Genomic DNA, 12701 nt, shown 5'->3' with positions numbered 1-12701 from the left:
ACTTAATCAAGAGTCCGGAGACATGAGCAAACATTTTGGCCGCACTCTCCGGCGGAATGATAACCGCAATTAACGGCATTACACGGCAGGTGGGGCAAAAGCCGGCCACTTACAGGCGATTTTGGCCAGCGACGATAAGGCTCGCTGGCATCCAACAATAATTGGCCCGAACAAGCTGTCATGAGTGGCGAGGAATTAAAAGCCGCTCACAATTAAAATATATAAGTTAGTAATAGATATTGGGTAGAACGAAGCGCTGCTCCGAAGAGCACGAACCCGAACCAAGCCATCCGACTTCCGATATTCCGATACTCCGCTACTGGCGGACTGGACAGGCGTTTCGCCAACTCGCTGCCAAAAAAGCTACAAGTTGAATAGTTGATCGAGAAAGGGCCAAGCGGATGGCCGCGAAAACGCAGCGCGCTAAAAAGAAAATATAAAATCGTCGCGAAATCGTCGCACTCCTGAAAACTTACCCACTGAGTCCCGTGATTCGAAAAAACAACGACGTGCAAGACATGACTAACCACCAGAGAATGGATACACTTGGGATTTTCGTACTCATCAGCTACTTGGGATTATCAAGTGCGGCCGGAGTTCATCTAGGCGATCTTCAACAGAATCTGGGTAGGTTGACAGGAGTATCTCCGACTGATCAAACGGAATTTCACGGATACGAAAAATAGGAAAAATTTGAATATTAATTGTCCTATCTCTTAGTGGTGGATATTTTTTGTAATAAGTATTGCCGTTTCAAAACGTGTAGTCATTTTAAAAACTAGTATTTACACTAAAGTTGTAGACAACGTTATCACAATATTAAACATTTTATCATTTCTTACCGAGCTTACAATCATGTGACAAAGTTTAATTTACTCATGCCTGGAATAAATTGATTTCACAATTTTAACAGCAGTATAGATCTTTAGAAAAATATGTTTTTTATTTATTTCAAGAAAGGAAGAAAGGATACTTAGATCGTTTTGGCCAAAATACCCAAAAATTTAAAAAAGTACATTTACCAAAATTACCATTTTGGTCAGGATTTTTGGGAATTCCAGTTTTAAGTCATGTTGTACCCTTTTTTAGCTTATCGCAATTAGACCATATTTATATTTAGTTCGTCTAGATTATTGTGAATTCGAAGACACTTAAAAATCGTATCAATCAAATTGCAGTTACCATTTGAACTGCTCGTGGCCTCTGCGAAAAAGATTCTGATTTCGCAATATCTTGTTTTAAAGATTTAAATTATGTCAAATATAATTTTGTTTTTTAGCCGCCAATGGATCGGTGGTGGTGTCGCCTTTGAACACCACGGATGCTTTCAGTGTGTCCATCAACCTGTCGCAATCGACTGTGAACAATTGTCCTTCGCTGAAAAACGCAGAGTCCATGGCGCTGATGGAGCTGCTGACGAGACTAACCGCCCCCTGTCGCTATGACAGGATGGTTCCACCCGTGGTCCACAACAAAGATGGTGAGGAGGTACCCATGGACATATATGCCCGGTTTTACATATATGTGATGAAGAACCTGGACTCGAGTGACCTGCAGTTTACGGTGCAGGGTCTGCTGCAGTTGCGATACCTGGACCCGCGCCTGGCCTTCTCCAGCTATCTGCCTAACCGAAGGCAGCCCATAATGGGGGAGTCGGAACTGAAGAAGATGCTCTGGGTGCCACATATATTCCTGACCAACGAACAGGCCTCCACTGTCCTGGGCACCAGCGCCAAGGACGAGCTGACCAGCATTTATCCGAATGGCACAGTTCTTACATCCACGCGGCTGCAGGCCACACTGTACTGCTGGATGAACTTCCAGAAGTTTCCGTTTGATGAGCAGAAGTGTAAGACCACATTGGAAAGTTGGATGTACAACACCACGCTGGTGCAACTCCACTGGGAGACCGATAACCCAGTGAGTTTCGACAAGCAACTTCAGCTGACGGAATACAACCTAATTGGGTCGCTGTACAACGAATCCATCCGAGTGTCCAACGAATCCTACATGTCCCATGGCTCCTTGGAGGGCAACTACAGCATCATTAGCTTCACCGTTCTGCTTACTCGGGAAGTGGGCTACTACGTGATCGACTACTTTCTGCCCTCGATCATGATAGTCACCATTTCGTGGGTGTCCTTCTGGCTGCAGGCGGATCAAACCCCCGCAAGGACTACTCTGGGCTGCACCACGCTCCTATCCTTCATCACTCTGTCCTTGTCCCAGGAGAACAATCTGATGAAGGTGAGCTACGTGACCATGTCGGAGGTGTGGTTCCTGGTCTGCACCATCTTCATTTTCGGCAGCCTGGTGGAGTTCGCCTTTGTCAACACCATCTGGAGGCGAAACAACGATCTGCAACTCAAGAAGCGAACCACCAAGTATATAGTCAAGTCCACATTTGTCCCACATCTGAAGAAACATCGGCGGCATGGATATAGAAGGACCGATAGCACTATGAGCACCATGAGCACCACCAGCATGGACAAGACCTGCGGTCCCAACAACACCGTGATCACCATAGAGACACCAATTATTATTGGAGGCAGTCTTAGTCGCGAGGACTCGGCCATTAGCTTGGACGAGCAGGACGAGACCTCCACCTCGGAGTCCAGCGATTCGTCGAAGGAGAAACCCGCGCAGACCTTCGCCACCATGACACCCAAGGAGGTGTCCCTGTGGATCGACCGCAAGATGCGGTTCGTCTTCCCTCTGTCCTTCATCGTGTTCAACGCCTTGTTTTGGACCCTGGTCTACTGCCTTTGAGGTGTTCGTCAGGGAAAGAGAGCCATTCTGTGATCCTAGAGCATCCTCACCCTTGCCTCACTAGCCTTAGTTTCCAAAGGTACGAAGACACTTGCTTAACTTTCGGCCGACTGACTTAATCTTCTCGCAAGGACAGACACTAATCTTGTCAAAATCCCACCCCAGCTATGGCAATAAATGTTTTCAGGCTCTGCAATTCGAAAATGGTTTAATTATTCCCCCAGTCGGCCGAATCTTGAGCAAGTGTCGCGCACCCTTAGTCCACAAATCCCCGACAGGTGATGGAGAGATCCCTTGCTTTTCGGGGCAGTACGTGTTATGTAGTCTGTATTTGTTTCTAATAAATTATACGTTTTGATACAACACCTCCCCCGACTGAGCACGTACGGATCTGATAAATACGTTCCTATTAGCAGCGAGCAGGGGCCATAAAATCCGGGCGATGATGGGGCAGTCAGGAGCGGGCAGGCCGCTATATTTGTATCAATGAAAAAATCATAATGCCAGCACGCCCCATTGCAGTCAGCTCGATTCCCTTATTAATTGCCCGTGATGATGGGACTGTTGAAGAGTCTAGCGGTTGCTGCTCCTCCAGAGGAACCGCCGCTTTCGTTGCACCATCCAATTCACTTGATAAATTAACGGCTCATGCAACACGTAAATTGATTTTAAATTGCCTTATAAATGAACTCCAATTCGCCGGGCAATAAACAATGTTCTATTGCGATCTCCTCCACTAGATGCCAAATAATTTCGCCAGCTAGTCGTCGGCGGTGAGAATGGGAATTAATTGGCAGTGTCCATAGCTTGGATCGATCCGAGGCTCAGAGCCCATTGCTATGCAAAGCCCAACTGACCATCAATCTCGGCCTTATTCCGTTCCCGAACTCGTTTTAGCCACTCCGCCGCAAGGTGTACATAATGAGATGTAATCTGTCAAAATTAAGTGCATCGCCGGACCACAGGAAAGCCTCCACTACAGAAAGTCTCCTCCTGCTCCCGCCTGCTCCCTTTCTTTCGAGGAACTGGATGCCAGTTAAAAATTCGTTCGCTGCCTGAAACTTTTTAGGCTCGACCAGTTTATTGAACTCGCCCAGCGAGGGCAGCTCTCTGCGTTCCAGTCACCGGATGTTCCCATGTCAGGCGGTAAGCCGGCCATATGATAGATGCCCCGAACAGCTGGCCACTGTGTACTTATCAATCGGCTCCCGTTGGGATTCCAATGGGCCTTGGAAAACACAAGCCCAAAACGGGCTCAACTCCCTCAACAGCACTTTTCTTTATCGATTGGCCGCATAATGGGTCAGCCGGAGTTCATTTACACGCCGCTTATTTGTTTAGCTTAACTTCCGATTCCGATTCCCCAGACCGAGAAGTAAAGTGAAATGAAGTCCGCGGGAACTGCTAGAACTACTACTCTTCGCAAATGAGCTGCATAATCCGCGAGTGCTCCAGTCCGATTGTTTTCCTTCTTTTTTTCTTACTTTTCCTTGAGCCTCTCCTTTGGCACATGAGAATTACAGACATTTCCATTTATTATTATGAGGTCCGGCCGTATAATTTGCAGTCACTTGCGACCGCCCGAGGCTCCCACACGTCGTCCCGCGTTGCTCAACCATGAAGTTGCAACGTAAATGCCACCGACTCCAGAGACTCAACCGCAAAGGCGGGGGGGAACTACATATAAATGGGTAAATTAATAAACAAACGAACAAAAGAACCAACACTAAAGACACAATTATTGTAATGCGTTACTTGGACTGCGAGATGGGGTTTCCCACCAACCGATGAAGTTCCACGGGGATGGGGAAGTCGTGGGATGACTTGAAGACAGGAATACAAATGGTTTATAAGCAATTGCAAGGCGTTTTTCATATTTTCAATAGTACCAATATAAAATAACAATATAATAATATATAAGTAGTATAGGGTGTGGTGCACAGTTCAACAGAGGAAACGTGATGGGAAATATATAGTGGAGCTATATTTATTTAGCCCTAATACGTTTTAAATAAATATTAAAAACAAAGATTCAATTTGATTTATTTGCTAGCTTAAGCATATTGCTTGCTGTATTATCAGTACCTCAAGTGGATTAAAGCTACTTTAAAGAAGATGAATATCCCTCCCCACTTGCTTACAAATAAACGACAAATATCTCATCTATCTATCTATACCACTTATTTTCGGAGAGCATTGTGTAGTCGTGGTCCAGATACAATCCCCATGTAAATACTCATTGCATTAGTCGCTTTATTTTTAGATGGTGGGAAAAATTCTATTTCGAGCCGCATTCGGAGCGCCCAACTCAGATCGCGCCTATCTGAACACCAGAATCAGAGTCAGAGTCAGAAACAGAAACAGAAACAGAAACGTCGACCGCGAGACAAGGCGAGCAGTTTCATTGTTGTTATGTTGGTTTTGGCCAGCAAATTCTGTGTAGTGTTTGAAGCCTGTCCACCGTCTAGATGTCTGGGTCTTGGACTTCGGGCTGGCGGACTGGGGATTGGTACAGAGCCCCATTTCCAGTCCAGTCACGCTCGGTGGGCGCTGGTTCAGAAGTCAAGTACGAGCCATTGCCGACCACTTGGCCAAAGCGTGCGAATGAGCCCAAGAGCCGGGACTTGGCAATCGATTTTATGACTAATAGATGCCTTAAATAACCAGCCAATACCGGCTAATTTGGCCAAAGCCGTGTGCAAATTTAATGCACATCATGGCCGGGCATTAGCATAAGCCTTTGCCCGCCGAATTAAGTTGCCAGTCTGGACAAACCGCATGGCTAATGAGAATGCAGCGACTTCGTGCTCCTGGTCCAGCTCCAGATGCAGCTTCAGCTCTAGCTCCACACTCACATCCACATCCACATCTCAGACTGGGGTATTTACTTGCCGCATGCCACAACCTATTAACAAATTGCAAACAAAACTGGCGACCGCACAGTAGCCGCCCATTCTGGAGGACTGCATCTTATGGCCCGAGAAGTGGGCGTGCATTATAAATTATGGTGCTAATAAGGAGCTGCCTTTGCGGCTAATTTAATGGAATGCAAACGCACTGCGTGAATGCATCATGGCTGGCAGCCCGAAGCTGCCGGAGATTCCGCAGCACTCTGCCGCTGCCTTGACCCACGATGATCTCTTGGCGGACTTGACGATGGCGCCGGGCGATTAGGTGGCGTGCACCACGGCAGCTGCAACAACAACTGCATCACCGGTGGCGCCTGTGCACCACCACAACACACCACGCCACTCCACACTGCACAGATTTGAATCATTCACTTGGCTTGAGCCTTGAATCGCCCAAGGGGCCCAAACGTTTTGCACGTTTTTCCAATGAAGCCGCCAAACGGGGCGCCCCTCCTGCGGTAATAATTAATGAAAATTGCAAGGGCACTCGGAAAAATGTTGAGTTAACAATGATGGGAGGTATACGTTTTCAAAATTCACAAATAAATCGCACCAATTTTCAAAAGCTACCAAAAAAGCAGTCATCTTTAACAATGAAACATATTGCCTCATTAGCAGTACTTTGTTCACTTCAGTTGCCACGCTTATCCACTTTCCAATTATAAAGATCTCTTCCATCCAGTTTTTTGCCATGTAAATGCAACTGGTTTTTAGATATCCTATTTTTACCACGCCCTGAAGTCATTGCGATCGATCGCTTAACTGGCCATTTCTTTGGGAAATACCTTTTCAGGTAGCCATGTGACGACTTGCGTTTGGAGAACTCCCCTTAGGGCGTCGGTTATTAATTAGTATCTGCTTATCGGCGTACTCGCGTACTCAACTCGAACATTTGTCATAGATACGTGTACCAAACAAAGGTATCCGCGCTTTTATGGCAGGGGAGTGCCCCCACGAAAACGGAGTCGACAACGCTGAAGCGGCCTGATCTTATCGAGAAATGTTTTGCTCGCCGTGTGACACTATCTTAAATGGAACTGAGTCGCCCGAGTTGTGGGTTAGCCAACTTTGGCCCGGATGAAATGCTGGTGCTCATCCGCAATTTATGGCCAACTGCGGGCGGAGCGGGGTAACCCAAAGTTGGCCCAGACCCTGGCCATTCCAATTCGAAGTTTGTTTTTAATTAAACACGATATCGATAGTGTAAGTGCAGCAGCCTTTCAGCCTGGCGCCACCAAAGTTCCCTTCTGGCCACGGCTATGTGGCCATTGTCAAATGGTAATCATGAAAGGCATCAACCTGTCGCGGTTATCGCACCAAGTGCGCTAAACGGCTGGCAAACAGCAGTTGGCGCAGAGACAAACAAGCATGACTGGGACTGTCTGGGTAGCAGATCATGTACAGCTTCTCTGGCAATCACGCCTATAATGACTAAGAACTTTCAGAGGGAAAAGTATCTTCATACATGACCCTATAAATCCATAGAGAAGACCCTAAATAAATTGTAATCTCACCGGACATTAATCCTCCCCAGAATTTACGCATTGCGTTTAATTTATATAACTATACAAATAGTGACTCCCCCACCCTATGATAAACTAAAGTCCGCAGAGAATATTCGCTGAGTCTTTATGGTATTATTCAGAAAAAATAGTACTTTATTCAATAATATTATCTGCAAAAAAACATTTTTCTTCTATTACAAACGCCAAATTATTTTTGCGAAGCTTTTATTAAATATGAATGCTGCTCCTGTAGAGATTTCTATTTAATTTGTGACTCATTTGTGAATGATTCAGACGCCCGGGCAACTCTGGTCGCAGATAGAGCTTCTCATTCCGGGGCTCCTTTCAGCTCGCTTCGTTTGCGGCGGTAAACTTTGCAACTCGCAACTTGCAACTGCAACTTGGCGACTTGGCCATTACTTCCACCAGAAGATATTCAACATCAGCTTAGTGCCTCGGCACACACGCGCCCACAAAAGCCAAGTACGCGGGCCAAAAAGCAACATGGAAAAAAATTAGTTAAAAGATAAACATGGCAAAGCCAAAGAGGCAAAGAGCAGGGCCTTGGGCAAGGGCACTTTTAGGGGGTGGGGACTGTAAGGACTGACTGTGTCGTGCTGCTTTCGGCTTTGTCTTGATTATGTGGGTTCAGCAGGCGAACCAGACGTACGACGTACCAGACGCACCAGGGGCTGCAGCGAAAATAAGATACTTGCATCTAGGCAACTTTGTTGCCGCATCTTGTTAGCCAAACCGAAACGCGAATACGAGTAGCCCCACAATGGCTGGCCAAAAATAATTGCTTAAAAGGCGCATTTTAAATACGGCCAAATAACAAAGCGAACGCACATTGCCGAAGATGCATGGCCGCAGCTAATTAAATACAAACACGTGCCCACATAACTCAAACCCAAAGCTCAGACTCTCCTCCTCGGTTCCTTACGTATGGATGTCATAAAGAAACATCTTTGGGGGCCAAAGGGAGCACCGTCTTTTCGCACAAAGACGCAGCTTTGTCCGCAGGTCGCGGAACACCAAATGCCAAAATTGCCCTGTGTCCTCTGCCGTTTTTAATTAAATTCATAAATCAGCACCAACATGAAGAAATGGAGCAGCGAGTTGCAAGGGGCGTGCTCATGCACTCACAAAAAAAAGGGTGTGCTTGATATGGAAACTTGATTTAATTCAATCTTAAGATCCAGCAGTGTTAAAATGAAAAAAAAAAACTGAAATCATAATATATGCATTTATGCACCTGTGAACTGAAAAGTTAGAAGTGATATTTATACAATCAATAGAAATTATGGCAAACTCTTCTCCCAGTTTAGACTCAAAAATAACTATACGGGAACTTGAGCATAAAAATATAATCCGAATTGTCCAAGGACCACTTTGCAAATTGTCAACCGGCCATCATCATAAGCTTCGTCATCTGCCATCTGCCATTGACTTTGACTTTGAGTTGGACCTGGACCTGGACTTGGACTCCAGCAGCTGTCGCCTTTGCCGGCGGAAGCTCTTGAATCTTGAAATGCGAGAGGACGCGCTCATAATTTGTCTTAATTGAATGCGGACCCTCTCTGGATGAATGTCAATAGCAGCAAAATATTTGCCTTTCATTGTTCATGCAAATGCAAATGCAAACGAATGGAGCCAGACAAGAGCAATGTCTGCTCGACTGCGACTGCGAGTTCGTCTTTGAATTTGCCTTCAACTTTTCACTTCATAATGGAAAGTTGCGAAAATATTTTGATTAGTTTGTGTCTTCATCCCGCGATCCAGATGGAGTCGTGGACGCCTCCTAGCTAAAATAATTAGTCTGTCGAGAGCATTGTTTGTTTGCACTTGGGCCGGGCCGAATCGAAACTTTTCTGCCTGCCAGCTCGCACTTTTCGGTTTCTGTTTGAATTTCGACTAGCTGCTACCTACCGCTTTCCCTGTTTGCTCATCGGCTGGCTGGGCCATTTAAATGTATCTCAGCCAGATCTCGTTTGATTTACCCGGGCTTTCCCGACTGCGCAGCTGGGAAGTTGGGAAGCAGCCCATGAATATATATACACTCACAAATGGCCAAAAGTTTGTCAAACCAGTGGGAAACACACGCACAACGAGGCCATGGAGACGCATTAGGATCGTGGAGTGTGGGGCATGGGGCACGGAGCATGCAGCACGTGGCATGTGGCACGTGTAAAATGCGGTACGTTCTCGATTTGCTGCGAGTTGCTAATGGCAACAGTTGTCAGGGTCTGTCTGAACGGAAAAAAGCAAGTCTCAGCAAGACATATGTGGGCATAAATAAGAGCAGACCGAGAAGTAATGAATTTATCAAATGAAGAAGCGCTGCCAGGGGATTTGGCACCTTGCTCATCCAGCTCATCCAGCTCCCGAATGTAAGACATCCATGGGAGCGTTTCAGGCAAATCAAGCGAATTAAGTGGTGCTCATGTGGATGTATGCAGTGCACACTCGAAAAAAAGTTACTGGACTATATCTAGAATGCCAGATAAAACCTCATGTAAATACTCATTATTTAAGATATAAGATCTTTTTATTAGTTATCATATGAGGCTGCTTAATGATGTTAATTGTAGAATATGTGCCCCATTTCTGCCAGTGCACATTTGTGACCTGGCATTTCTTTGGCTGCATTCACAGGCTGCATTGCAATTCAAGCGGAAGTCAAGTGCCACCAAGTGGGTGGCGACTCGGCGATGCAGTGATTCTAGGCTTCTGGCAGCTGGTGGCAAGAGTTTCAATTGAGCCGAGAAGCAAGTAATGAGGCGCCTGTGTGCCACATTCTGTTGATTCCGTGCTAAATAATTTCGTTATAATTTCGTTCGCACAAAAGTCAAGCGAAACTGGAGCAGCACCGAGTCATTAGTGATATACTCGTTCTGGCAACGAATTAAGTGGAACGACGCCTTGTAATCACTACACAAAGCTTTAAAATTAATCATGCGACCCGCTGTCTCTTCGCTCCAATGCCTCGACATTAGTTTAATGGAGCCCGCGTGGAGGGGACATTTATTTCGGCGAGTCAGAAGTGAAATTGAAATGCCAGAGACTCGCTGCAGGGCGTGCCACTTGTCTCCAAAGTTCGGCTCAAGTGGTGAACTTCAAAGGAGCCAGTCACGTAAGATCTACCGGAGATGCCCGAAACCGGAATGCCCTAATAGAGGCTATTCAATGCGTAATCGTAGATGTTGGTATTGAGCGAAGTTGTAAGTACTCCAGTACTTCAGCCTAGTTAACCCATGATTTCTAGGGAATTTATATAATTCAAGAGTTATATGCTCTCGTCCTGGAAAACCCCCAAGTTGCAGCCACATGACTGGCAATGGCAAAGGCAGAGGCCAACGCGAAACTGTCGCTTTTGAGGCGAGGAGTTTGTCTTACACTTGTCTGCCATTCATTCAGTGCAAGTTGTCGCAAAAGTTTTTCAATAAGCCTGCACTTTTATCTCGTTCGTGTTTGTTTGCGGCTGCGAAGTTTGTTTGCCGGTGGAAAAGAACCTTTTAAGTTAATACGGGCATTTTCCGCAATTTTCCCCTCGAAGGATAGCGACGTAACTACAATAAATGCTGGCATAAATAAACGACCAGCCACCAATCGGACAGTCCGTCAATCAATCCTGCGATTAGAAGCCGATGCCAACTTGTTTTTGTTTATGGCGAGTGTGTGAATGGCCCCCGGAGTTTATCAATCACGCTTTTGCGATAGGTGCGATGCCCTGCCGATTGAATTCGATTTCAATTTCTCAGCAGATTGCAATCGAGGCCATAAAAGTGTACTTGCACCACGATGACGACGACAACAGAAGTTGCTGCTGCATCGGTGGCATCGGCAACGTCCACACGTAACTGCAATTTGGTTGCTCGCCCCAGGGGCGCAATATTAATGAGTGGCAGCATGCAAAGCAAACCCAAGATCTCAGAGACCTGAGACCTCAGACTTGGGGTACCCGGGCCCAAGTATCGCCAGTTACGAGTTGCAAGTTGCGAGAGAGAGACATGGTAGCCACCAACTCGTTTGCAGTTCGATGCCAGTACATACGAAGTACGTAGCACGGAAGCCGGGCGAACTCCTAATGACTGCTATTACATTTATCGTCCCGGCCATTACAATAAAATAAGCAAGAATTTAGCAATTATCCAATTTGAAAGTAACAACAAATCAGCGTGCAAACGTGCCGCAAATGACAACAGACCTTTGGCTGCTTTTTCTGGATGGTGGTGGTCCCCCTGGGGGCGATATGGTTATTGGCCACGCCATTGTCAACTGGGTCAGTTCGCTCAACAAAGGCAAAAGGCATATCGAATGCGGCTGTGTGCCGGCCGGGATGTGCAGGATTCGCAGGATTGGCAGGACTGTTGCATCCTCCAGAGTATTTCAATTTCCACACACTCCCGCCCAGTCGACACTTGTCACGAATTGCGAACATAGTTTTTGCCCCTGCTGGTTTGCCGAGTGCATCGGGTTGATGAAACGAATTCTTGCCGCTGTTTGCTTTGAGCCTTTGAGTGGCGCTTTCGCCATATCCTGGCCATATTCCTGGCGTATCCTGTTGACTCTGGCATCGTCCTTTGTGCCGGAACAAAGCCCGCTACCACTGCCAATATTTCATTATGATTGCTGACACTTAAAGCCACATCAATGCCCCGGCAACACAGCCTTTGTCTCCACTCGACGGCTGAACTGAACGGAACGGAACTGAACTGGCTCAAAACTCAATTTATTTGCTTCTCTGCAGGACTGGCAGGACATCCAGCAGCACTTTGTGGGCTTAAAAGGGGTGCTTGCTGAAACAATTAATTTAGCTCAAGGGTGGACATCAGGAAATCAGGTAATGGAGGCATATCACAGAGTGTTAAGGGTGCCTTTCTCTATGTTACCAATCTACGTTCTAAAGCATTCTAAGCTTTCTCATGTATTCTTTGTGAAACAATCTTACACGCTTCATATATATAAAGTGGTAAGATAAGCGACTGTTGTATTTGAGCACAAGACGTGACTCTAACGAGATGAATCGTTTTGCAAGCGAATATGATCATAACTTTAGTGCAGCTCATGATGCACCGAATATGATCCCATATAAAGTGACAACATTCGCGACGACTTCACTGCTTGTAATGCTGATGGAGCTTGTCACATGCCCCAAACTGACCCTTAAATTGTTGCGGCGCTGGGGAGCGTCAACAAAGCCATAAAAGCGCGCTTTTAGCCAAAGAGCCTCGTAAAATACGAAATACATACATATTTGCCCCTTCCATCGCCAACAACTTCCACTGCGGTTCACTTTGGCCACTTGCCAATATGTACATATGTATGTATATGTCGCCTATGTGGAAAGTATAAAAATATTGTCCCTGCCAAAATATTGTCATAAACACTGGCGCTCTCTTTAAACTGCGATAAAACGCTTAAGCGCATCACATTATTTATGGGGGCTGATAAAAACAGCCGGAGTCTTCAGAGGCCTGTTGGCCAACAGCGTTATAAATCAAGATTTGGCCCATGA

At 46.1% G+C, this 12701-nt stretch overlaps 1 protein-coding gene across 2 annotated transcripts; it reads left to right on the top strand.

Moving 5' to 3' along the window:
• Positions 1-234: 234 nt before the first annotated feature.
• Positions 235-4701, top strand: pHCl-2 (pH-sensitive chloride channel 2). 2 transcript variants are annotated; one of them, NM_001316541.1, is made up of 2 exons: positions 235-627; positions 1280-4701. In NM_001316541.1, the coding sequence occupies exons 1-2, from the start codon at positions 537-539 to the stop codon at positions 2767-2769; spliced, it is 1581 nt and encodes a 526-aa protein (NP_001303470.1). In that variant the 5' UTR covers positions 235-536; the 3' UTR covers positions 2770-4701. The 2 variants fall into 2 exon arrangements, with proteins under 2 accessions (NP_001303470.1, NP_651861.1); NM_143604.3 differs by having other exon boundaries at positions 1280-3130.
• The last annotated feature ends 8000 nt before the right edge of the window (positions 4702-12701 follow it).

Source organism: Drosophila melanogaster, chromosome 3R, assembly GCF_000001215.4.
Source record: "Drosophila melanogaster chromosome 3R".
NCBI lineage: Eukaryota > Metazoa > Arthropoda > Insecta > Diptera > Drosophilidae > Drosophila > Drosophila melanogaster.
This window is presented reverse-complemented; position numbering and strand designations above follow the sequence as displayed.

Bases quoted from the DNA above. Each gene is read 5' to 3' on its own strand.
- pHCl-2 (NM_001316541.1), top strand. From the start codon at position 537: ATGGATACACTTGGGATTTTCGTACTCATCAGCTACTTGGGATTATCA. The intron at 628-1,279 runs GTAGGTTGACAG...TTTGTTTTTTAG, and splicing joins CGATCTTCAACAGAATCTGG to CCGCCAATGGATCGGTGGTG.